Source organism: Alosa sapidissima, chromosome 2, assembly GCF_018492685.1.
Source record: "Alosa sapidissima isolate fAloSap1 chromosome 2, fAloSap1.pri, whole genome shotgun sequence".
Taxonomy (NCBI): Eukaryota; Metazoa; Chordata; class Actinopteri; order Clupeiformes; family Clupeidae; genus Alosa; species Alosa sapidissima.
The window spans coordinates 2,202,669-2,226,765 of record NC_055958.1 but is presented as its reverse complement, the minus strand read 5'-3'; the positions used below and the strand labels follow the sequence as shown (position 1 = coordinate 2,226,765).

Sequence of the window (24,097 nt, the reverse complement as noted above, 5' to 3'; positions counted from 1 at the left end):
GAGGACAAGTTTGCCTTCAACATTCCTGAGTCACAGAAACCCTTTACGCGCAGAGGTGTTTTGTCAACGATAAATAGCCTGTTTGATCCATTGGGCTTTCTGGCGCCGGTGACAGTCCAAGGCAGACTCCTCCTACGAGAGCTAGTGTCTCAAGGTACAGACTGGGACACACCCCTGCCTGAGGAGAAGTTAATCAAATGGCAGAGATGGCAGAATTCTCTGCAAGAGTTGAACGAGTTGACCATCCCACGCACCTATGCTTCGTTTCCACTAACAAGGGCCAATACAACAGAATTGTGCATATTCTCCGACGCCTCAGTGAAAGCCATCGCAGCAGTAGCTTACCTTAAGGTGGAATCTGAAGAAGGTCTCCAAGATGTCAGCTTCGTCTTTGGCAAGGCCAAACTCGCACCTCTAGCAGAACTCACCATCCCTAGATTAGAGCTCTGCGCAGCAGTGTTGGCCATAGAGATTGCAGACCAAGTCAGAGAGGACATCGGTCAGGAACTAGACAGGATAACATTCTTCACTGACAGTAAGGTGGTGTTGGGATACATAAACAACACATCCCGGCGGTTCTATGTTTTTGTCAATAACCGCGTGCAAAGAATCCGACAATCAAGTCACCCAAGTCAGTGGAGATATGTGCACACCGGAAACAACCCAGCCGACCATGCCACAAGGTGCTTGTCTGCAAACCAGCTGAAAACTTCCAGTTGGCTGACTGGACCAATGTTTTTGCTGAACCCTGAGAATTCAACATCGGACACTCACTTCGAACTGATTGATCCAGACTCAGATGTAGAGCTTCGTCCTGAGGTCACAACTTTCCTGACCAAAGTCCCAGGAACACAGCTGGACACAGAACGCTTTGAAAGATTTTCATCTTGGAGCAGACTCACAAGAGCCGTAGCACGGCTGAAGCATGTTGCACAGAGTTTTCATAAGCCATTGCAAGATCCACAATGTGTTGGCTGGCATTTCTGTGGAAAAGGCATGACAAGTACGGAACTCACAACAGCAGAACATGTCATCATCAAGGCTGTGCAGCATGAGGTGTATGCAGAAGAAATGAAGTGCATTCAGCAGAGTCAAGTCTTACCTTCACACAGTCCGCTGAAGAAACTCCACCCTGTAATGGACGAAGGAGGTCTGTTACGTGTAGGAGGCCGCATTACTCACTCAGACTTACCTGTAGATGAGACTCACCCAATCCTGATTCCTGGTAGGCACCATGTTGCCGCATTGCTCGTCCGTCACCACCATGAAAGAGTCCAACATCAAGGAAGGCACTTTACAGAGGGCGCCGTGCGTGCAAGTGACCTATGGATAATAGGAGCTAAAAGAACCATCAACAGTCTTATCTTCAAGTGTGTGACATGCAGGAAACTGCGTGGCAAATTGGAGCAGCAGCAAATGGCAGACCTACCCCAAGAGCGCCTGCGACAAGAACCTCCATTCACTTATGTAGGCTTGGACGTCTTCGGTCCGTGGGAGGTTGTTACTCGCCGAACGAGAGGAGGCAGTTCCAACAGCAAGAGATGGGCAGTATTGTTCACGTGCATGTCCACAAGGGCTGTTCACATAGAGGTGATTGAGTCCATGAGCGCTTCGAGCTGTATAAACGCCCTTCGCAGATTCTTCTCAGTCAGAGGACCTGTGAAACAGTTACGGTCAGACCGTGGGACCAACTTTGTTGGGGCCAACTCTCAGTTGAAGTTGGGAACAGGTCCTGAAGAAGACAGTGTAGAGAACTACCTTCGCACCCAAAGGTGTACTTGGATCTTTAACCCCCCACACGCCTCTAACGTGGGTGGAAGTTGGGAGCGTATGATCAGAACGGCACGACGCATCCTTGATTCAATGTTACTCCAAGCTGGAAAGTCAAAGGTCACTCATGAGGTGTTGTGCACCCTAATGTCAGAGGTCATGGCCATTATCAACTCTAGGCCGCTCGTTCCAGTCTCCTCAGATCCCGAGGCACCTCTGATACTTACCCCAGCCATGTTGCTTAAGCAGAAGATTGGTGCTTCACCTGTTCCGCCAGGTGACTTTGCAGAGGCTGACGTCCTGAAACATCAGTGGAAGAGAGTTCAGGCTTTGGCAGAGACTTTCTGGGCCAGGTGGAGGCAAGAGTACTTGAGCACGCTTCAGGCAAGACAGAAGTGGCACGCCAAGAAGCCGAACCTCAAGGAAGGAGACGTAGTGCTGTTAAAGGACAAGCAAGCCAGAAGAAATGAGTGGACAAAGGGAAGGGTTATGAAGGCCATCCCAAGCGCCGATGGACTAGTGAGGAAAGTGGAAGTGAAAGTCGCGTCCCACCAGCCCCCCAAGACTTACTTGAGACCCGTCTCCGAAGTGGTCTTACTCCTGGAATCAGAGGTGGTTTAGGTTTAGGTGTGGCACTCTAAAGGTGCCAGGCGGGGAGTGTAATGTAATGGGAAGGGAAACTTGTATTTTGTAAAAAGGACTCTTAAGTTGAAGACTTTGTTATTTGACCTGTGACCTCTAGTTCCTGTTAAGGTAAAGGAAGGCAGCCATTTTAGTTTGATTAGAGACAGAAAAGGCACATGTAATGACACAGCAGATGGATGTTATGTTTGTCCTGCACATCTAATCCTGGGGTTTTCTTGCGGCAAAGCCAGTAAGTTTATTGATAAACCTGTAAGAAAATAGAAAAGAAATGTTAGATATTTTAGGTGACTATTTGATTTGGTTAACTAGAAGTATACTTACCTGGAAGGCTAAAAGATTAGCATAACCTGTAAAAGAAAGAAGTTATCCTATAATTTGTAGCATGTTATACTTACCTGTGTAATTTGTATTTATTGTAGTTTTACCTTTTCTTCATTAAATTCGTCCAAAAACGACACTCTGCCTGTTCCTTGGGGAAGATAATGAGGAAACGAGTTTAACTTGCTGTTTCATGCTAGATGAGAACAGTACAGTTTGCATCGCACAGTTTGCGCACAATCAACAGTAGCATAGTTGACACACTTGTCAGTTCGTGTCATGTTTCATTTTGAGTAGGCTGTAATAGTATGTAGTGTAGTGTAGTGTAATATTTGGACTTTTTTATGTGAGGGAGAGAACTCAGTTGGGGGGGGGCACACTGGCCTGTTTGGGCGGGCCTGGTCCCCTAAGGCCCGCCCCTGACGCTGTTGCTATCTGGGAACCTGGCTTTAAGAAACCTGTGTGAGATCTTCTTACAGAAGTCAGACAACTTTAGCAGCGACGAGACACTTTACATCCCTGCAGTCTTTTATCTACCTTTTATCTATCTACGGGACATTTTACATCGTGGCCTACCTGCAGTCTTGAGTTTGAAAAGAGAAAACAAACAGAGAACCTCCATTGAGGGTCCATTTTTAATCCATAAACCGTAACAATGTCTGTACAAAAGATAGCTGAGCTCATTCCTACTTAAGCACACACACTACACTGAGGACTTAAAGCACACACACTACACTGAGGACTTAAAGCACACACACTACACTGAGGACTTAAAGCACACACACTACACTGAGGACTTAAAGTTGCTCAAGTTGTGTTTTCACTGTAATTTCCTGATTCTGTAACCCAAAGGGCTCAGTGAAGTCACATCTTTGTGTGGGAGGACTTGAATTTCAAAATGTATTACTATTTTGTAGAAATCCTGTTGACTAGTTACAATTTCAACTTTATCCATGAGCACGAACCACCCATCTTTGCATTGTGGATTGCAAAACTGCACACAATTTACAAATCTGTGAACATACACGGATTACGAATCTGAGAATAGTTCACCCCTGCCAGTTTTTTTTATCACCTGACACCAGAGGTGCATTCAAATTTGCAAACATAGGCGAGGCAAACGTTTACGAATGTTGGTGAACAGTTTTTCGTTTGCCTTCGGTTCTCGGTGAACGTTTGCGAACTGGAACTGGACGTGAGCTTGACGAAGGTAACAATGCAATATTTGATGCTACTACCGTTTGCCACATTGTATTTCAAAAAATCCCCCTCCCTGCTCATTGATTAATTGGCCCGCGACCTATGAAGGTATATTGGGTGCAAAAGTGGCGAGCACGTTTAACTGCAGATTTTGCATGTGCACACTAAAGTCATAAATGCGTAACAGTAAAGTTAAAGTTGTACATATTTTTTTTATATCCTGTTAACACAAAATAGGGGCTAGGGGTTCACAAATCCTTTTTACAGGTACACAAATCCTATCCTATGAGTCACAACTTTCAAGAGTCATGCACTTTTGCTCCAATCGTTGCAGCGCAGTTGGTGCGAAACACATTTGCACATCCGTGTTTCATAATCTGAGAACATGCACAACATTCGTGCATTTGTAAACCCAAATGTGAACTAATGCATCCGAAGTTGTGCATCTGTGAAATCATTTCTCATTAATAAAATTCTACAGATCGCTTTGATTTTATTGCACGACTACAAGTCAATTGATACAAGTGCTCGAATCTGCTTCGAATCTGTCCACCAAACACACTGTTTTTTTTTTTTGTTGCGCTGACAGCGCCATCAACCTAATTTTCAGGGCATTTCATTCAGAGTGCTGCCAGCGCAAAAAAGACTTTTGGTGGACACAGGTCTTTACTTTCTCAGGGTGAACCTTCTGTCAGGGCACATACCAGTCATGTCAGACATACTTGCATGTACTTAGAGGTGCTCTAAGCGATGTTGGGTAACTTCACTTCTGTTAATGTTCAAACAAAACAGAGCTATTTCGTTACTCCCCCCCTCTCCCTTCCGTGCAATTTAAATGCTACTAAACATGCATCTCGTCGGTGATTGGCTGGAACAGTTTGTTATGTTTTTATGGCCCATGCTGGGCCAAGTTGTTTTTGTTGTTTTGTAGGGTTGCCGGTTCGAACCCCAACCAGTAGGCACGGCTGAAGTGCCCTTGAGCAAGGCACCTAACCCCTCACTGCTCCCCGAGTGCCGCTGTTGATGCAGGCAGCTCACTGCGCCGGGATTAGTGTGTGCTTCACCTCACTGTGTGTAGAGACCAAATTTCCCTCACGGGATCAAAAGAGTATATATACTGATGTTTGCTGTATGTGACAAAAATTAGAAACCACTTAACATCGCTTAGAGTACCTTTAATATACCAGAATATACGTTCATGCTATTTTCCCTCTGAAAACAGTCTATTTTGACATGGATTACTCTCATTTGAAAAGTGTCCAGTAAACCCTTGTCCTTGACCAGAGGAAGAGATGATTTCTTGAACATGTTGTCTCTGGGTGGCCGAGTCATTTCATTTCCGATTCAATTTGCCTTAGTGGTTTGGAGAGACTTTTTGTAATACATGTGACATAAAATGATATATTTATATATTATTTATTCATTACAGTGACAGAAGAGCAATTAACAGCTCTGACAGAGATGCAAGTTAAAAATCAATAAGTGATAAGAGTGAAGCAGAAGAATCCTTCCATCTCCTTGACACAACCCAACTTCCTCATAAATGAGTAACACTAATCAGATAAGACTATGATTACAATAAGGAATTGTGATAGAACAGCATTATACAATAAATATATACCACATGACACAGTTGTTAAAAACGGTGCTTTTGGGTGTCATTTGAATGGCTACGTTTTTTTTAGACCTGAGCAGACAGGTGGAGGTCTGTAGGGTGTGTCTAGGCTCTCTGCAGCCTTCACAGGTAAGATCCTGAAGGACAGGTGAGTGATGAAGCAGGGAAACACTCTCTCAGTGAAGGTGTCCATGAACGTGTGGAGATGTGTGTCATTATCAAGGTCAGAGAATGACAGCTGTCCCCTGGCCGCGTCCAGCTGCACTCTAACCCTCAGAGGCTTCCGCTTGACTGTGAGGACGGTCTCCGGCTGTGATGGACACTCCGCTGTCATGGACACTCCGGCTGTGATGGACACTCCGCTGTGATGGACACTCCGGCTGTGATGGACACTCCGGCTGTGATGGACACTCCGCTGTGTCTTTACCGTTCACACTGCTGGCTCCACTCCTCTGGCCAGACTCGGCCTTCACGCCCAGCAGCCAGACTCGGCCTTCACGCCCAGCAGCCAGACTCGGCCTTCACGCCCAGCAGCCAGACTCAGCCTTCACGCCCAGCAGCCAGACCTCACTGTGCCCGACCTCCACGTCCCAGCGGTGGGTCCCCGAGTTAAAGCCCTCAGAGCCCAGGACACAGAGGCAGCTATCGAATCTCTCTGGGTTCTCAGGGAGCTGCTGTCTCTGCTCACGGACGCTCACACTGGCCAGGTCCTCAGACAGAGTTAGGAGAGCGTGTGCAGTGTTGGGGTCCAGAGTCACAGGAGCTGCAGAGAGAACGTGGCAGTATGGTTGGGGTGGATATGATGAGGATAATGGATGACTGATGATTGTGGTGCTAGTGATGATGAGTGGTGGTGATTATCATTAATCTTTAATATGGAACTGAAACACACTCAAATCCTGGATGCTTCATATAAATGCATGGCTCTTGTGTGTGTTTGTGTGAGAGTGAGTGTGAGTGTGAGTGTGAGTGTGTGTGTGTGTGTGTGTGTGTGTGTGTGTGCGCACAAACAGATATACACACACATAAGACCGTATACTTCTCCCAGACTCTGAACTTCAGGTTGCCCAGGTGCTTTGCCACATTGATCAGAGCTCCTGAAACTCTCTTTGGATACTGCAGTGTGCACTGGGCTCTGGAATAACATTCAGGAGTCAGTGCTGCTGTGGGTTTGGGTTCAGAACCAGAGAGAAGAGAGATGCAGGAGGCAGAACACTCACCTTTCCACTGTGCTCTTGTAGGTCTGGAAAAAGAAAAGACCGAGCTTGGTTTCACCTTCTTAGACTCCATTCTCAGATATTGATGTTAGAGATTCACAACCCAACTTCTAGTCTGAGTCCTACCTGCAGGAATGTGATGTCATCAGCTCTCATCTCATCGTCTATGGCTCTGATTGTGTCTGAGAGAGACGAGATCTCTCTGCTCGTCTTGTCAATCTTCACCTTCATCATCTGACTCTTCCTCCTCGCTTCCTCCCTCAGGGCAGCTATCCTGGCTGCCTCTTCATCTCGTAGAAACTGGTGAAGCTTCTCAAACTCATCCTTGATCTGCCACTCTGTGTGCTGGGCTTGGACCTGTAAAATCACACATCAACACACAATGGTATCTTAGAACATATTAAGCTCTACATCTCATAGAACATATTAAGCTCTATATCTAGGTATCTTAGAACATATTAAGCTCTATATCTAGGTATCTTAGAACATATTAAGCTCTATATCTAGGTATCATATCTTAGAACATATTAAACTCTATATCTAGGTATCTTAGAACATATTAAACTCTATATCTAGGTGTCATATCTTAGAACATATTAAGCTCTATATCTAGGTATCTTAGAACATATTAAGCTCTATATCTAGGTATCTTAGAACATATTAAGCTCTATATATCATATCTTGGGCTGTTTTGAAAGAAAGAAATCATGACTCTTACTCTCATATGTTGGGCAGTTCCATCATAGGATCTTTCAGCTTTAAGGTGTCCAACTTCTTCTGTAAGGGCTGCAGTTTGATCTTCAGCTCTTCCTAGAGTATAAATGAACTTGTAAACAGTGAAGGACTTTTCTGCCAACAGTTCTGTATGTGTGTGTGCTGTGCGCGCACGTGTGTGGTGTCAAGTTGACAAGAAACAAGGCCCCTGTACCCCCACGTTTGATAAGGGATATCGGGCGTTCCGCTCTATTTGAACAGTGTCCTGAAGTGAGGAAGACCCAATGCATCCCTATGCCAATATATTTTGATATGAAGGTGCACAGTTTCACATCCTGAATCAATACAGCTACCATCAAGTGTGCTAACAGCTTTAGAGAAAAATTTGCAGACAATAATTCTGGGCCCCACCGATAATATATAGTATTATTGAGGGGGCTCTCTGGGGGGCCCCTGTCAGTGCTGGGCCCTTATTATCAATGTAACCCTCCCACCCCACCCCCATCGGCGCCCCTGCATCTTACCTTAAGTTCGAGTGCTGCTACATTGATGGGACTGAAGTTGTGATTTTTGTGGAGTCTTGTGTCTTGACAATTTACAGTTTTTCTCAGTTGCAAAACACTAAAACCCATCATCTGAAGAAAGTTCTCAGTTGCTTGAACTCATTAAGCTTAGAATTGTTCAGTCTGTTGTCAATACCTTAAACCATTTCACATGGTAAAACACAATTTGCAGATCTCTCTTACAATTTTTAGCAAAACTTTGAACACATTCTCATTCTTAAAACACATTCTGCACTCTAATGCACATGCATCCATACTGGTAAACACAAGAGGCAAAAATGAAATAGAAAAAGACATACAAATGTCACTGATTAAACACAACCACTCAAAATTGATTTCACTTGTTTCAAATGATGTGACAAAACCAATATAAGCCAGTTCATTTTTTAACTTAAGGCATTAAGATCAATTTCTAAAAGATGATTTAATATTCCTCTTTTTAGTCAGCGTTAGCAGAGGTGCTAATAATTCTGGAGGGTACTGTAGGTCAGGGGTGTTCAAACTGGCTAAAAATAAAAACATTGTTTGATCTATTTGGATTTTTGAGTTGTTATTATGACCGCCGCGCAGCGAAGCGGCGGTCATATAGGTTTAGTCAGATTTTTTTTGTTTTTTGTTTTTTTTTATTCTTTTTCGCATGCCCAAATTTCCGTCAATGAGTCCCGGGACACTGAAAGACCGGGGTACACGAAACTTGGTGGGCATGTAACCCCACATGGATAGCATGGAACCATCGTTTTTCGTTTTGATCTGTAGCCCCCCCTCTGGACTGGACCCCCCAAAAGGAGGGTAGGGCAGACACAGTTTTCTGTGAATATCTCGAAAACCGTAGGGTTTAGGAGGACCATTTTTTTTTTGTATGTTGATCTCAAGGGGCCATGTCAACCCATTCCATAACCACTCATTTCATGTATAGCGCCACCTAGTTAAACACAAAAAAGTAAAAATGAGGTGTTGTAATTGAAGGTATCTGTGACCTAACATAGTCAAAACTGCACGAAATTGGAAGTGTAGGATCATTATGACACCCTCTGTATGCACGCCAAGTTTCGTGGAATTCCGTTCATGGGGGGCCACACAATAAATTAATTTATGTTACTATACACCAACTGGCCTGTAGGTGGCCGGAGACAGTTTTCTGTGAATATCTCGAGAACTGTAGGGCCTAGGAGGTCCACCTTTTTTATGTATGTTGGTCTTAAGGGGGCATGTCAACCCATCCCATTACCACCTATTTCATGTATAGCGCCACCTAGTTAAAAATTAAAAAGCAAAAAATTAGGTGTTTTCATCTCAATATCTCTGGCTGACAAGGTCAAAACTGCACGAAATTAAAAGTGTAGGATCATTATGACACCCTCTGAATGCATGCCAAGTTTTGTGTACTTTCGTTCATGGGGGGCCTTACAATAAAATAATTTATGTGTACATTTAGTGATGTACACCAACAAGGATTCCCGGGACACTGAAAGACCGGGGTACACAAAACTTGGTGGGCATGTACCCCCACATGGATAGCATGGAACCGTCATTTTTCGTTTTCATCTGCAGCCCCCCCGCTGGACTGGACCCCCCGAAAGGAGGGTAGGGCAGACACAGTTCTCTGTGAATCTTTTATGGTATGTTGGTCTCAAGGGCCCACATCAACCTGGCTCATAATCACTCATTTGTGATTTGCCCCCCCCCCGGTAAAAAATGAAAATCAGTAGGATTAAAAGAAAGCCAAAATAAATATTCATCATCATCATCATGGCTGCATTTTCAGTATTGGCGAGAAGTAGTCGTTTGTCCACTAGATGGCGCATCGTTGCAGTGAGACGTAATTTTGTTGGAAGTTAAAAGTGGGTTGGAAAAAACAATGGACTCTTCATACAAGGACTGTAATTTACCGCAGCGAACATCTAATAAGGATAGGACGATGTTCACATGAAGTGTAATTCCCATTTCTTCTTGAAGCCGAAATAAATCTGAGGATGTTTATCGGACATGCTTGGTTTTTACTGCAGGTACGTTAATCTTGTAATATCAATAAGGACCTAGGTAATGTTACCGTTAGCGTTGGTTGAGTGATGGAGGCATTTGATTTATTGCATTTGTAGAAAACTATACATGCGGTTATACCAAGCAAATGTATAGCAGCACTGTTTGTATCTTTCGACTGTCATTTATTGCACGTGCTACAAAAATCATTCTGTGCAATGGAAGATTTACCAACGTTACACCGGTCTGATACAGTTTTGCCTATACATGCGTGAGACTGAGACGCCTGTTTATTTTGTTTTAAGTGCGTGCAGGGTGTGAGAGGGGAATCGATGTGCTTTGATTACAGCTTGGCAGTTGTCGTCTGTGAAATTAAAAAGCACGTGTGTGTGAAGTATCCAAACAATGACACCTTCATTTCATTATGGCTGCTTTAGCAAAACACCTTAAGCTACTGTGTAGTGGGTCCCATTTAGAAGTGGCTACTTCATTCGCGCTTTCCTTGACTCATGGAGCTGCGTGAATGTTATTACAACTTTTCGCCACGATATGACAGTTTAAGTCCGCTTGATACTGTAAGGCGTAAGCCATTGGTTTCCAAAGGAGATTTTATTTGTGTCGCCAGCATAGCCTATTGACAATTTATGTTGTAAATAGGCCTACCTTATAATCCTACCTGTAGCTTAGGGAAGCTTTCTATTAGGATCTAGTTTGTTAGTTACCGTTTTGTCATAACTCCCTGATGCATTTTTGCATTTAGAATAGCCAGAGCGTGTATATCTCAATCGGAAAATTAAACAATATCGGGTGCCTATGGACTAGGCTGGGTGAACCCAGCCTGATCTGCCCGCTATTTATTTTTTGATTTCTTAAAAGATTGAGCTTGGTCTGATGAAAGCCAGACTAGCCATGGACCTCAGTTAAACAATGCAAGGGAACATGAATCAGCCTATATTTGCACTAACAATAACGGACAAAAGCTCTTCAACTTTGGCCCGTTAAAATGTGTATGAACAGTCTAGCGACGCATTTCATCAAGGCCCATTTGGACATGTCAGTTATTTGCACCACTGGTTAGATGTAAAACAGCATTTCGTTTCAGACTAGGCTACTGTTACTTAATTTGTGCATTAACAATAACGTTTCAGACTACTGTTACTTAATTTGTGCATTGACAATAAAGTATTACATGAACTAAAGATGACTAAAATCCATCCATCCAAAAATAACCTTTGTTTTTGATAGCTGTTGAAAACGGCATGGAACTGACAGAGATGTTTTTGTTTAAAAATACATAATAAATAAATAAATAAATAACATTATGCTGATACCTTTTGCTTTTCCCAAATACAATGTAGCCTACAGGTGTAAGTGACCTTTCATCAATCCAGTTGCAATGGATGAACTGTGATGAACTGCCCTACTTGTGATTGTTTAGAGATTTTAAAGGTTTTATAACAATTCTACATCTTCTTTGGCTATTCTACAATCTATTCACCTTTTCAGCACCAGTAGGGTACTTTCTGTGCAGCCGCACACACACACTCAGGCATGCCAAACAAGCATACACAAAAGTTTCAAGAGTGGGGGATGGAGTAAAATATGGAGACAAATTGAAGTGGGATTTATTTTCGCGGAACGGATGTACAGGACTGAGCGGCGGTCATATTTTGTACCGCTATGCGGTACATCTAGTTTAGACTTGTTTTTTCTTGTTAGAGTCAATGTATTAGTTGGAATTTATATATATTTTCAAGTTGGGAGCATTTGTTGATTCAACTTGATTATCTAAGTTATTTACTGTCAAGTAAAATTTACTCAAAAAAGCTAGTGAAATGTGTTGACTTGTTTTTTTAAGTTGGAGGAACTTTTGATTCAACTTGAATTTTTGTGTTGCCAACCTAATGTAAGTCCACCTTACTTACAATACTAAGTTGGCATTACTAGATATTTCAAGTTAAAAGCACTTGATTCAACTTGACTTTTTGAGTTGCTAACCTACTGTAAGTCCACCTTACTCACAATACTAAGTTTGCATTACTAGATATTTCAAGTTGGGAGCATTTGTTGATTTAACTTGATTATTTGAGTTCTTCACTGTCAAGTTGAAATTACTCAAAAAAGCTAGTGAAATGTGTTGACTTGTTTTTTTAAGTAAACGCAGATAGTTTTTTTTTTACAGTGTGGTGACGAATATTTGGGACACATTTTGAGCAACCACAAAATAATAGTAAATATTGTTCAAAACACACTGTTTGTAGTTTTTAATACATATTACAATGTACTCTTTCATGTGGTAAAGATATTATTCAATTCAATTATTACTTTTTGCTTTTTTAATCAAATTGAAATTATTATCTCCTATCCGAGGACAACTGATTTTGTAGGCAATGGACCAGCATATAATCATTAAATTAATAAAAAATACAAATAAACCTATAAAAGAACCTTGCATATGTGCAAACAACCCCCGGATTATAACCTTGATTCTTTTTATTCATGAAAATGTTATTCATTTCCAACAGAATGAGCACTTTTCTTAGTGGGACATGTTTTTGCCAAAGTTTCAAGAATCAGTGATAACTAAGTGTTTGTCTTTTGTTGATTTTGTCTTTTGAGACTACTTTCCTAAAAGGAGTGTAATTTAATGGTGAGGTGAATTTTAAATAATTTAAATCAAGTAAACTATTCTTGAATTGCTACAGTTTTGCTACACTGTGAAGTTCGTTAGTTAACCTTACTTAACTCCGTTAGTTAACCTTATTTTAAAAAAGCGTGCAAACAAAACTATTAGTTCAGGAACTATTACAATTTTCAAAGGTCAATGCGATCTGCAGTTGAAAAATACACACACACACCGTGTTTGTTCAAGTAGGATTAGAGGATAATTTAGAGTACAAGAACATGACCAAACATAAGACCAGACCTGTACATTGAGGACTTTTTTCTCTCCACATTGTAAAGTACACTACACTGTAGACAGTCAACAACTTAGGCTACTACACACAAACTTTTTGCATATCACACAATTTTTAAACATTTCACTCAAACACCATAAGACCTGTTGAACAGTGTTTAGGACTGATTGTTAAGTTTTCAGTTATGCACCTACGATTTGATCAAGGTGTGTACTTTGGAAGGTAATGCCTTGAAATTGCAAAGAGGATATTTTATATGACATTTCTGTGTCTAGAGTAGAGAAATGTCTTCAATGTTTTGTAAATCCATGCGTGTAGTGTTTGGCAAAAAGTGTGACAATGTGCTTATAACAAATCTGGGCTGATGTGTTGTTTTCGCTAACTTTCACTAACTGTCTATTTTTGATTTGAATGTTTAGGCAATCGGAAAACAAAAAACTCTAAGAACCACACAGGCTTCCAGTAACCCTTTCTGCTAAGAATTCCACACAGTCAGATTCCCTGCGCTGCAGCCTCTGAACTTCCCCATCACTTCTGGGAACACACGCTATCAGCCCACTAAGTCACATGGGTAACATGATGACATAGAATCAAACATTGTGAGAGTCGTCACTGCAATTTCCAGTATTAGAAGCTTACTGTTAGAGATGCACCGATAGATCGGCTGGTGACCGGAATCGAAAGCGCTAATAGGCTACTGAGTTTTTCTATGCAGCAAACGCTGTGCTTTAGCATTGGCCTACTGCGTTGAATTTACTAAGCTGTCACTTCATTAGGCTACGTAAACATCGCTCATCACCGCAAGCCTGCTGAACGACATAAAAGATTGCGACATTAAAAATAATCAAAGTTTAGCGATCATAGGCTAGGCTACATAATAAGATGTCAACAAGCAGCGACATACAGTAGCCCTAGTACCTGTAGTTCTACTCCACTTAAAAAAAAATACTCTAACTATTTACTGCACGTAGACTAGGGCTATGCCTTAAAATACCCTAGTCTAGCAGATTGAAAAGTGGATGTCGTGAAAGTGAACAAACGGTAGCCTATTAGAAAGGCAAACAAACGTTAAAGTTGCTTTTGACATAGTAGCCTACAATGAAGAAAACTGATGCTCTGAATACTGAATCAGCCACCTCTGAAAGTTTCTATAGCCTAATTGATGCATTTAACCGGAATTTGGATTTAATTTTTTCACCGCAAAACAGACGTTTCGTGGAGCACCTAATCGCTATTAGCACTTCTCCCCTGTGTTTGCGTGATAGCCTAGGCTGCTACCACTTTTCCCTCGCCCTCCCATAAATTCATCAATGCATATGAAAATATGTTACATGGTAGTATGTTCAAATGTATCATGAAAATTGTTCTTAAATCTTTAGTTGGATATTGGATGTGAGAAGCATAAAATGGGTGTTCCATAACTTAACTTAATCCATAATTTGATACTGCATCTGAAGTTAGACTTGAAAAAGAATCTGTCTGCTCACCGGTTCCATTTTTTTTAACAGCCATTTCATCATTGATAAGTTGATTACACGTCTATATTAACATGTTCTATCAAAGAAAAGGTAGAAAATAACTTTGTGTGTGTGCTGTAAAATGGTTAGAAGAAATGAAATCGGAATCGGCTAAAATCGGTATTGGCCCAGAAAATTGCAATCGGTGCATCTCTACTTACTGTCACTTGATTGGAAATAGCCAGCCATATTAGAGTACATATTGCATAGTCATATGACAGTATATTATCTGGCACTGCATCCTCATGACTGTCTCCTGCCAGGAATGGAGTCAAATTTAATCAGAAATAATCATAATGAAAACCCTAGATGTAATCAGAAATAATCATAATGAAAACCCATGGTGCACTCATGTCACGAGTCTTTAGTTTCAGCCCAACCACACACGGTTCCAGTCATCTAGTCACCAGCTCAGGGGTTGGCACTTCCCAGCAAGAATTCACATCTCACACCTGGGAAATGAACCAGTCAGATATGCTCCTCTAGACACCCCCCCCCCCCCATCTCACATCTGATGTCTCTCCCCTCGCTGAGCTCACTGAGGCAGGCAGGGAGAGCCTAATAATTAGCAGCCAGCAAGTAGCAAGACACTAATATACCAGTCATAACTAGTATAGTGTTATAATAGTATAGTATGGTGTGGAGAAAGTATAGTATAGTGTAGTATAGTATCGTATAGTATAGTATAATATTGTATCGTATTGTATAGTGTATTTAATACTTTTTATTTGTTTATTTAATAAGAGTTAATACTCTGCATTTGCACATATCAATGCAGAAGTTGGGGTGGAATTCTTGAGAAACAGCAGAGAACAGAAACTATGAAACTGTCCAACTTCTATATTCCTGTGCACACAAGGTGGACATATTTAATAATAATACAAAAATAACAATAAACAGGAATTACCACCTATTGAGGTATGCTTTCATAGGCAGTACATTTAAGCATGTTCATAATTAATGTTCATAGTGTTGATGTCATGTGAAAGCCAGATTTACCTGCCATTCCCATTAGCTGCCCAGGCTATGCGCTGTGTAGTTCTGTGGTCCAGACAGGAACCACCTCGGACATGTATGAAAAGCTTTCACAGCTTAATGGTGCCAACTATATTGCAGAAGAATATCAGATGGCAGGATTGGGGCAACTGTGTTTTTGGTGTTTACAAAGTTTTCCCATAGCCTTTAGGTTATTAGCTTTTAGTTGCATTATTATTATTATTATTATTATTATTTTTATCATTATTATTATTATTTCTTGCTACTTGCTGATTTGTATTCATATTTGCAAAAGAGAGATGTGAAAGGTTGAGAGGAACCATGCAGTCTGCTTCACAAGGCCCCTGACGCTGGTCTGACTTTACGGTCTAACACGTCCAACACATGGCTGTGACCTCCTTTTTCTGACCCCACCCCACGGACCGACAAGAGTGTGGAGCACTCCTCTTTAGATGTTCCATCACTTCAATTCCATTGAACTCAATTCAACCCCACACTCTACTTCCGAAGCCTTTTGGCGTGCCATGTAGATTACAATTCAGTGCTATTTTGGTCGTTTGATTCTCTGTCGAATGCTTGTCAGTTGAGAGTTTCGGTGCGCAAGGTGTGCGTGAGTAGGTGACAGAAAGTGTTGGTATGCTAATTGATGGCGCTTGTGTGCGGTGGGGTTCATTCTCTTCTGGGGTTCTCTCTCCGCTCTCACACACTCTCTCTACTGTTTACACTTGACAAACAATACATGATACAGCAAATGATGCATTCATTTCAGGATACAAGGGGCATTTTGAGCAGAGAGCTGATAGCAGCAGGAAAGGGCTTTTTTCAAAGAAATGGCTGTATTTTCTCCTTAGTTGCTTTCATAACAACCCTTTACTAAATTGTGCCCCCCCCACACACACACACACACATACACTCCATGACATTCAGTTAGAGAAAGTGTTCTCTGACAATAGTTTTATTCACACCTTAGGGTTGTCATGTTGTTTTTTTGTAAAATGCACCGTATACATGAGTGTTTGTATATGGTTTGTATAACAGTATGTCTTAATTTATACCTATTTACAAATCTCAGTGCGTTGGGGATGGTGCCATGCTGTCTGTACACTTTACAGTCATTGGTGTACAAATCACATAGCTGTGTCCGGGCACACCACCCATGGACCGACTCCTCCTCAGCTGTGGCTGTTCCTCAGTGGAGAGTTACTCTGCAGTTCCTTGTCCTGTTTTCCGTTAGCTGTGTCGTTAGCTGTGCCGTTAGCTGTGTCGTTAGCTGTGCCGTTCACTGTGCCTTTAGCCGTGCCGTTCGTCATGCTGTTAGCAGTGCAGTTCGCTGTCAAATTCTGAAGTTCCCCTGCCTCTTCATCTTGATTGGCTCCAGCATCTGTAGGAAGATGATGATGTGTGGATTACTGTGCTGACTGATGTTCATTGTGAGGGAATTAAACAGAGCAATGGTGAAATGATGGAATTCAAAAGGCTGTAGAAATCTTACCTGTACTGTCCCGTTGTCCAGTCCGTCTTTGATGAACTAGGTAAAGAAGGGAAACACAACTATTATTTTTGATATCACGTTTTGTAAAACATGCCAGTTGGGGCAGCCGTGGCCTACTTGGGGCAGGCGTGGCCTGCTGGTTAGCGCTTCAGACTTGTAACCGGAGGGTTGCCAGTTCAAACCCCGACCAGTAGGCACGGCTAAAGTGTCCTTGAGCAAGGCACCTAACCCCTCACTGCTCCCCGAGCGCCGCTGTTTTTGCAGGCAGCTCACTGCGTTGGGATTAGTGTGTGCTTCACCTCACTGTGTGTTCACTGTGTGCTGAGTGTGTTTCACTAATTCACGGATTGGGATAAAGACGGATTGGGATAAAGACCAAATTTCCCTCACGGGAGTATATATACTTATATATACAATATACAGTTAATGTAAATAACTAACAGATAATAATTATATGTAGTCAAATGTTTTTAATGTATTAATGCTGCTTAATGTATGATAAGACACATGGGATACTGACATACTGCATAAACATTTGGGAAACATTAGTAAAACATTAGTAAGTTGGGTTTGAAAGTGACAGTACTCATTAACAGTAACATGTCTCTAGAAAAGAAGAAAGATAAAACCTGACCTTTGTAGAAGATTACTCCACAGGCAAGAACCAGGAGAAGAGCCCCTATCAGCAACCCTGTAGCCCAGCCTGGGAAGGACTGAGGGTCTGGAGCTGTAGATTTGTGTCAGACATAATGAGGGAGAAAGCATTAAGATTAGCCTAGTTAAAACAATTACTTGAGAAGAAAGAGAGAAAGAAATCTATGAAAGAATGAATGATCTAAGAGTGGAATAATATATGTATGAATGAAAGAATGAATGAATGAACAAACAGACAGATGATCCACAGCTAATTAAAACAACAACACTGCCACATCTCACCAGCATCAGGCTTCGGCAGCACCATCAGGGTGATGCGGCTGACTTCATTCGGACTCAGCTTTGTTATGGAGTGAAGGCAGCAGATGGTTGTCTGGTTGTCCGCCTCGGTCACGTACCTCAGCTCCAGGCTCAGGTTTCCGGCAGCCACCTGACTGAGGTCCATAGCGGTCCGGTTCTGATACTGAAGAGCCTGGTCTTGAAGCTCCTCCACACCCATGTTGATGAAGTGGACCACCAAAGTGTTGTCCTCACTGTCCCTACTGTCCTCAACTGTTTGCCAGTAGACCCGGGTGACCCCCAGATGTGGGGGTGGAGGGGGGATGAAGCAGGGCAGCAGCACTGACTGGCCCACAGTGGCATTGATCTGGGAGGCCATACTGAGAGGGACTGCTGTGGATGAGAACACAGAATCAAAGGTCAGACCTATAGAAAATGAAAAAATAACTTGTGTTCTAGGGTTGCGTACTTGTGATTTAGATATTGCTATGGTGATCTGAGCAACGTATGTATTTATCTATTTTTTTTCTTTTTCTTTCTTTTTAGTTTTTATTTCTTTATTTCGTCCTTCCTTTCTTTCTCCCTCTCTCTGTTCCTTTCTTTCGTCCTCTCTCTGTAACAATTAGCACCAACGCTGTTGTGGCAATAAAGTATATCTTATCTTGTAATGAACACGGATTACATCACTGTTGTTTCTTATGACACACACACACAGAGATGGAGAGAGAGAGACCACACAGTATGTATAGTATATATACTCTTTTGATCCCGTGAGGGAAATTTGGTCTCTGCATTTATCCCAATCCGTGAATTAGTGAAACACACTCAGCACACAGTGAGGTGAAGCACACACTAATCCCGACGCAGTGAGCTGCCTGCTACAGCGGCGCTCGGAGAGCAGTGAGGGGTTAGGTGCCTTGATCAAGGGCACGTCAGCCGTTCCTACTGGTCGGGGATCGAACCGGCAACCCTCCAGTTACAAGTCCGAAGCGCTAACCAGTAGGCCATGACTGCCCCTAGGTGCGCGCACACACACACACACACACACTAAAGAATCTAACTAACTGAAGAATCCAGATCATCTTGTTGGCTAAAGCCATATTATACATCCAACATGCTCAGTAAACCATAAGCAGCAATTACTCCTTATCTTTCACAGGTGTGCCTCTAACAAATCGGTTTCCCACTGACAGAGCCTGTAGTCTTAGCAGTCTATTAGCACTCTTTTAAACTAGTTGTAGTAACTACAGGAGCCTTCTCAGTCTTGGCAGTCTGGGCTAGCATGCAGTAGCCTGAAAAGTTGTGGGTTCAAACCGTTGTATCCTTGATTAAGGCACTTAACCCTGAGTTGCTCTGGGGAGAATAGCCCTTGTAATATAGTTGACATGTATAGTCACTTTGGATAAAAATGTCTGCTAAATGACTAAATGTAAATGTGTGAGAAAGAGAAAGATAATTCAGAAAGAAGATGGAGAAGTCTTCAATCTTAAAACTAAAAATGTGTTTATCTTTGCCGCTTGCACAGTTTTGCTCTCGTCAATAAACAATCTATCTACAAGTCTCAGTAGGACTTTCAATGAGATTTCTATTGACCAACCTGCTCAGTCACTGTGTGTACTATAAGTACATGCCTCAGTATGTCAGTGTGTCTGACACCTTCTGTTGTTGTCTCTTATTTCATACATGGTCACACGTGGTCACATACAGTCCCATGTGCCTGATGAAAGTATACTCCTTCCCCACCTCCTTGAGGTGATTAACAGGATAACTATGTGTGGAATTCAGGAAACAATCCTGGGAAGTCCCACAAACAGCTGCCTCAGACAAATGAGAATAACACAAATAATGTCCCTTATCACCATGGAGAATAAACATCACATCCCAAAACGAAGAGATATTGCTGACAGAGAGATGAAGTAGTGTAATACCCAGCTCTTTGTGGGTGCTACATACTGTGTGCTTTAAGTATTAAGAGTTTGTAACTTAATATCATGCTAAATGGAGACATGTGAGTATTTTCACTGCTCTGCCTCGGTTTATGTGTGCAGGCACATGCATATCTGTGTGTGTTTGTGTGTGCAGGCACATGCATATGTGTGTGTGTGTCTGTGTGTGTGTGTGTGTGCATAAGTGTGTGTGTAGACTAGCTTGCACGTGTGTGAGAGAGAGACACATAATAGAGTGATACTGAGTTATTGCAAAACGTAGGCTAGACAGTAGCACCCATACAGCCTGACGGTCTGATATGACCTCTATCTCACACAGATGTGCGCTGCACTATCCTATAGTCAAAGGAACGCCCTGCATGAAGGAAGTCATTCAATTTATTTAAACAAGAACTTTATCACACAGACATTTTAAACCAGGAGCCTACAATCGAAATACCCTTACATTCAGACACGAGTGTGCACGTCCTGTCTCACTACAGGGAATTCCTTCAAAGGCATCCACTCAGACTTCTCCCACATGACATAATGTCTGACCCGCAAAGGAAGCACTGTGAATGCACTGTGAAAGGTTACTAACCCCTGAGACCACGTGGTAAACACACACGGAGAACACACCCACACTCAAAAATAGAACACCACATCAAATATAATGACGCAGAGCAACACAGAGACTGATATGTGTGTCGATGAGGGTTTATGACCGATTCCCTTTACCAGTATAAAAGTCAGGTCAGTCACTAGGATTAAAGATATCAGCAAACTCCGCTGTGGTTAAGTTTACTAGCCATAAATAATTAATTTGCAAACTCACACAAAAGAAAAACAGTGAAAGCTGCCATGCAGTTGCTATAGCAGTGATTTACCCAGAGAGGAAGAGACAGAAACAGAGGCAAGGCAGTACTTCTTCAAAAAGGTTCTAAGGAAGTGAGTCTGTCATCAATCATTTAAGGTCACCAGTCTACAATCTTGACAGTAGCCTATGTATTGTGTGTGTGAGTGTGTGTATGTGTGTGTGTGTGTGTGTGTGTGTGCATGTACAGTATGTGTGTGTGGTTGTTTTTATGGTTTACACTCTTCACTGAGGCATTTATGTTGACTCATGAGAGATACGAGTCTCTCGCCCTTTCTCACTCTCTCACTGAGAAATTCTCTTTCTCTCACTGTTACTGCAGAGAAATAACAGATACAGGAAATGAGAGCAGGTAACTGTTTACTGCTTACTAAGATCTCTGGACTTTTCATAGGGTGTTAAATGAATGTATTTTCCAGTTAATATGTGATGCTACGGTATTTTGGTGACTTACTGGAATTGAGGAGAAATTATGTTTGTAGATCGTGCAGGAAGATCTGCAGCTGTGTGTGTTCTAAATGTACTCAAATATATGATGTGCTTCCCTGTGTTTTGGCTGTGTATGTGTGTGTGTGTGTGTCTAAATGTGTGTGTGTGTGAGTGTGTGTGTGTGCATGTGTGTGCGTGAGTGTGTGTGTATGCCTAAATGTATGTGTGTGTCTGTGTGTGTGTGCGTGTGTGTGGTGTGTGTGTGTGTGTGTCTGTGCGCATGTGTGTGCGTGTGTGTATGTCTAAATGTATGTGTGTGTCTGTGTGTGTGTGAGTGTGTGCGTGTGTGTGTGTGTGCACATGTGTGAGTGTTTAAGTCTTAACTACATCACTGGTGTACAGTGGTGCACAGAAGTTAGGACTGATGTGTTGTGCTTAGTGTGGCGAAACACTACACCCAGCACACCATACACTTGACTTGTAATGTGCCATCTAATAAAGAATATAAATGAGTGAGAGAGAGGTGAGACAAGTGTTAAAAGACAAAAGGAGACAGACAAGTAAAGCCGTACAGAGTAATGAGAAACGCTCACAGACACAAACATTGACTCATGAGAGATATGAGTCTCTCTCTCTCTCTCTCTGAATTACTAATACTTTTCATATATCATAATTACAACACATTGCTATGGTTATGTGTAGATCTGTGATGTCCAATTTAGGATTAAGCACATTGATATCATTTACCCAGTTGGCTTTTAGTGCAAAACGAATGTAACTATAGGATTCTACTGGGGAATTCAGAAGGATAAAACAATTTACTAGATGCAATGATGGAAAGTGAGTTGAAGAAAGAGACAGAATAGTAGAACACAGAATAGGCTACACATTCTCTGACTCACCAAATAACTCAGTAACCTCATAAAAGCACAGATGATCCAGATTTACTGTATAATTCAAAATGATTGTTTTTTGTAAGAGGGACATTTTAACAGATGTACTGATAGAAAGTCAGTTATAGAATGAGACAGAGAAATAGAATACACATTCTGTGAAACTCACCACAAAGCAGTAACTGAAGAATCCAGATCATCTTGTTGGCTAAAGCCATATTAGACATCCAACATGCTCAGTAAACCATAAGCAGCAATTACTCCTTATCTTTCAGAGGTGTGCCTCTAATAAATTGTTTTCCCACTGATAAAGCCTGTAGTCTTGTAGCGGTCTATTAGCACTCTTTTAAACTAGTTGTAAATGTAATGCCTGCAACACACTAAACTGTGTTTAAGATTATTAGGAACCTTCTCAGTCTCAGCAGTCACTGCAAACAGAAAAAGAGTTTCAGCAGATTGAAGAGAGCCTGTTGGGAGCGACTGAATAAGTAAGCTTGAATGAAAGTTGACTTCTGGTGTCGGTGTCCATGGCCTCACACACACACACACACACATGCACCGCCTCCCTCAAAGCGCATCCTGTTTCACCCTGACCGTATGAACATTTGTCTGAACAATACAGGAAGAGACTCATATCTCAAAGCGCTCACTCAGACAAACACATAACTCTGTAAATAACCAAACACTGCTGATAAATACTACTAGGTCTATCAACTACGCCTATTATTACTCATTCAGTGAACGGTATCACCAGATGGAATCAGCTAATATTTTAATTTATAATCTTCAGAGTGCTGCAGAATGCTCCATTCACTTGAATGGGCCTCCCCAACGTTCGGTGGTCTGCTATTTCTCGATAACAGACCGTTGCTAAGTATAACAGACCGCTGTCAAGGAAAATGGGTTTTGTGCTTCTAATTCATGTCTTTCATATCACTCCGCAAGGACTGGAACTTCATTCAAAAGTGAAAGCAGACGGTTGATCAGCTGTGTTCTAAAGAATGTTTGATTCAAGTGCAGCGTGTGTTGTTGCGATCAGTATGTCAGTGTGTCTGACACCTTCTGTTGTTGTCTCTTACATCACACATGGTCACACACAATCCCACGTGCCTGATGAAAGTGTACTCCTTCCCCGCCTCCTTGTGATTTCCAGGATAACTATGTGTGGAATTCAGGAAACAAGTCCCACAAACGGCTGCCTCAGACAAATGAGAATAACACAAATAATGTCCCTTATCACCATGGAGAATAAACAAACATCATGCCGCAAAACAAAGAAATATTGCTGACAGAGATCCCAGCAGAGTGCACCTGGTGACTTTCTCAGAGTAAATGGTAACACTAAAACAAGGGGCTACATATAAGTATATATACTCTTATATATATATATATATATATGTGGTAATATATACCAAAGTATATATATATATAATATTTCTTTCTCTTACATTAAGATTCTGGAGGAAAAGATCAGGCAGTGTGCCGAGAGACCTGCCACAATAGGCAGCAATGGACCATTAAGCTTAAACCACATAATGATCCAAAACATACAGCCAAACAAGTCAAGTCAAGTCAGATTTATTTGTATAGTGCATTTAACATGCACAGAGTGCAACCCAAAGCGCTCCACATATAAGACATTGTCATTGACACATAGACTAACAAAGACAATAGCGGACGGAGCGGCGTAGTCGCCAGCGTACCCGTGACACCAAGACATAGAACTACATTTAAGAAATAACAAACGCAAAAGATGCCGGACGGAGCGGCGTAGTCGCCAGCGTACCCTTGACACCAAGACATACAAGACAGACAACAAACAAATTAATAAATAAATAAAATTAGTCCAATTTCCAACCGGCTGAAAATGTCCAAGGGCAATGATGACTCATACTCTGCTATAACAGCTGAGTTTGTTGGTCCGTAATGCAGAGTTCTTCAACGTTAGTCTGCTCAATCCAGACTCCTATGGCAAGCCGATTGAGCATTTATTCAGATATCTTGATATCAGGCATAATTGTCATGTACATGCAAGCCATTTCTGTCCACTAGTTAACTAGTGAGCCATTTCTGTGTGAACTAGTTAACTAGTGACAGC

At 41.9% G+C, this 24,097-nt stretch overlaps 2 protein-coding genes across 8 annotated transcripts in view; both read right to left on the bottom strand.

The window, feature by feature from the left end:
- Positions 1–5,093: 5,093 nt before the first annotated feature.
- On the bottom strand, positions 5,094–21,536 carry LOC121694390 (E3 ubiquitin-protein ligase TRIM35-like). Its single transcript, XM_042074544.1, has 7 exons — positions 21,529–21,536; positions 20,938–20,943; positions 16,161–16,163; positions 6,892–7,115; positions 6,769–6,791; positions 6,574–6,683; positions 5,094–6,311 (listed from the first exon to the last, which is right to left on the bottom strand). Exons 4-7 carry the CDS (start codon positions 6,997–6,999, stop codon positions 6,070–6,072), a joined length of 483 nt encoding a protein of 160 aa, XP_041930478.1. The 5' UTR covers positions 7,000–7,115; positions 16,161–16,163; positions 20,938–20,943; positions 21,529–21,536; the 3' UTR covers positions 5,094–6,069.
- LOC121694272 overlaps positions 16,399–24,097 on the bottom strand; it is an 84,728-nt gene continuing 77,029 nt past the window's right edge. For 3 of the 7 annotated variants that reach the window (XM_042074369.1, XM_042074393.1, XM_042074383.1), the window contains 4 exons: positions 17,882–18,271; positions 17,580–17,672; positions 16,946–16,981; positions 16,399–16,834 (listed from right to left, as the gene is read on the bottom strand). In XM_042074369.1, the coding sequence (XP_041930303.1) occupies positions 16,626–16,834; positions 16,946–16,981; positions 17,580–17,672; positions 17,882–18,271 (728 nt within the window). In that variant the 3' untranslated portion in view covers positions 16,399–16,625. Of the gene's footprint in view, positions 16,835–16,945; positions 16,982–17,579; positions 17,673–17,881; positions 18,272–22,168; positions 22,480–24,097 lie in introns of those variants that run through there. The other 4 variants (XM_042074375.1, XM_042074402.1, XM_042074354.1 and 1 more) reach the window with 3 other exon arrangements.

Excerpts from the sequence above, each read along its gene's own strand:
- LOC121694390 (XM_042074544.1), bottom strand. The coding sequence starts at position 6,999 with ATGATGAAGGTGAAGATTGACAAGACGAGCAGAGAGATCTCGTCTCTC. Across the intron at positions 6,792-6,891 it reads ATGACATCACATTCCTGCAG|ACCTACAAGAGCACAGTGGA; the intron begins GTAGGACTCAGA and ends TTCTTTTTCCAG. Across the intron at positions 6,312-6,573 it reads GGAGAAGTATACGGTCTTAT|CTCCTGTGACTCTGGACCCC; the intron begins GTGTGTGTATAT and ends TTCTCTCTGCAG.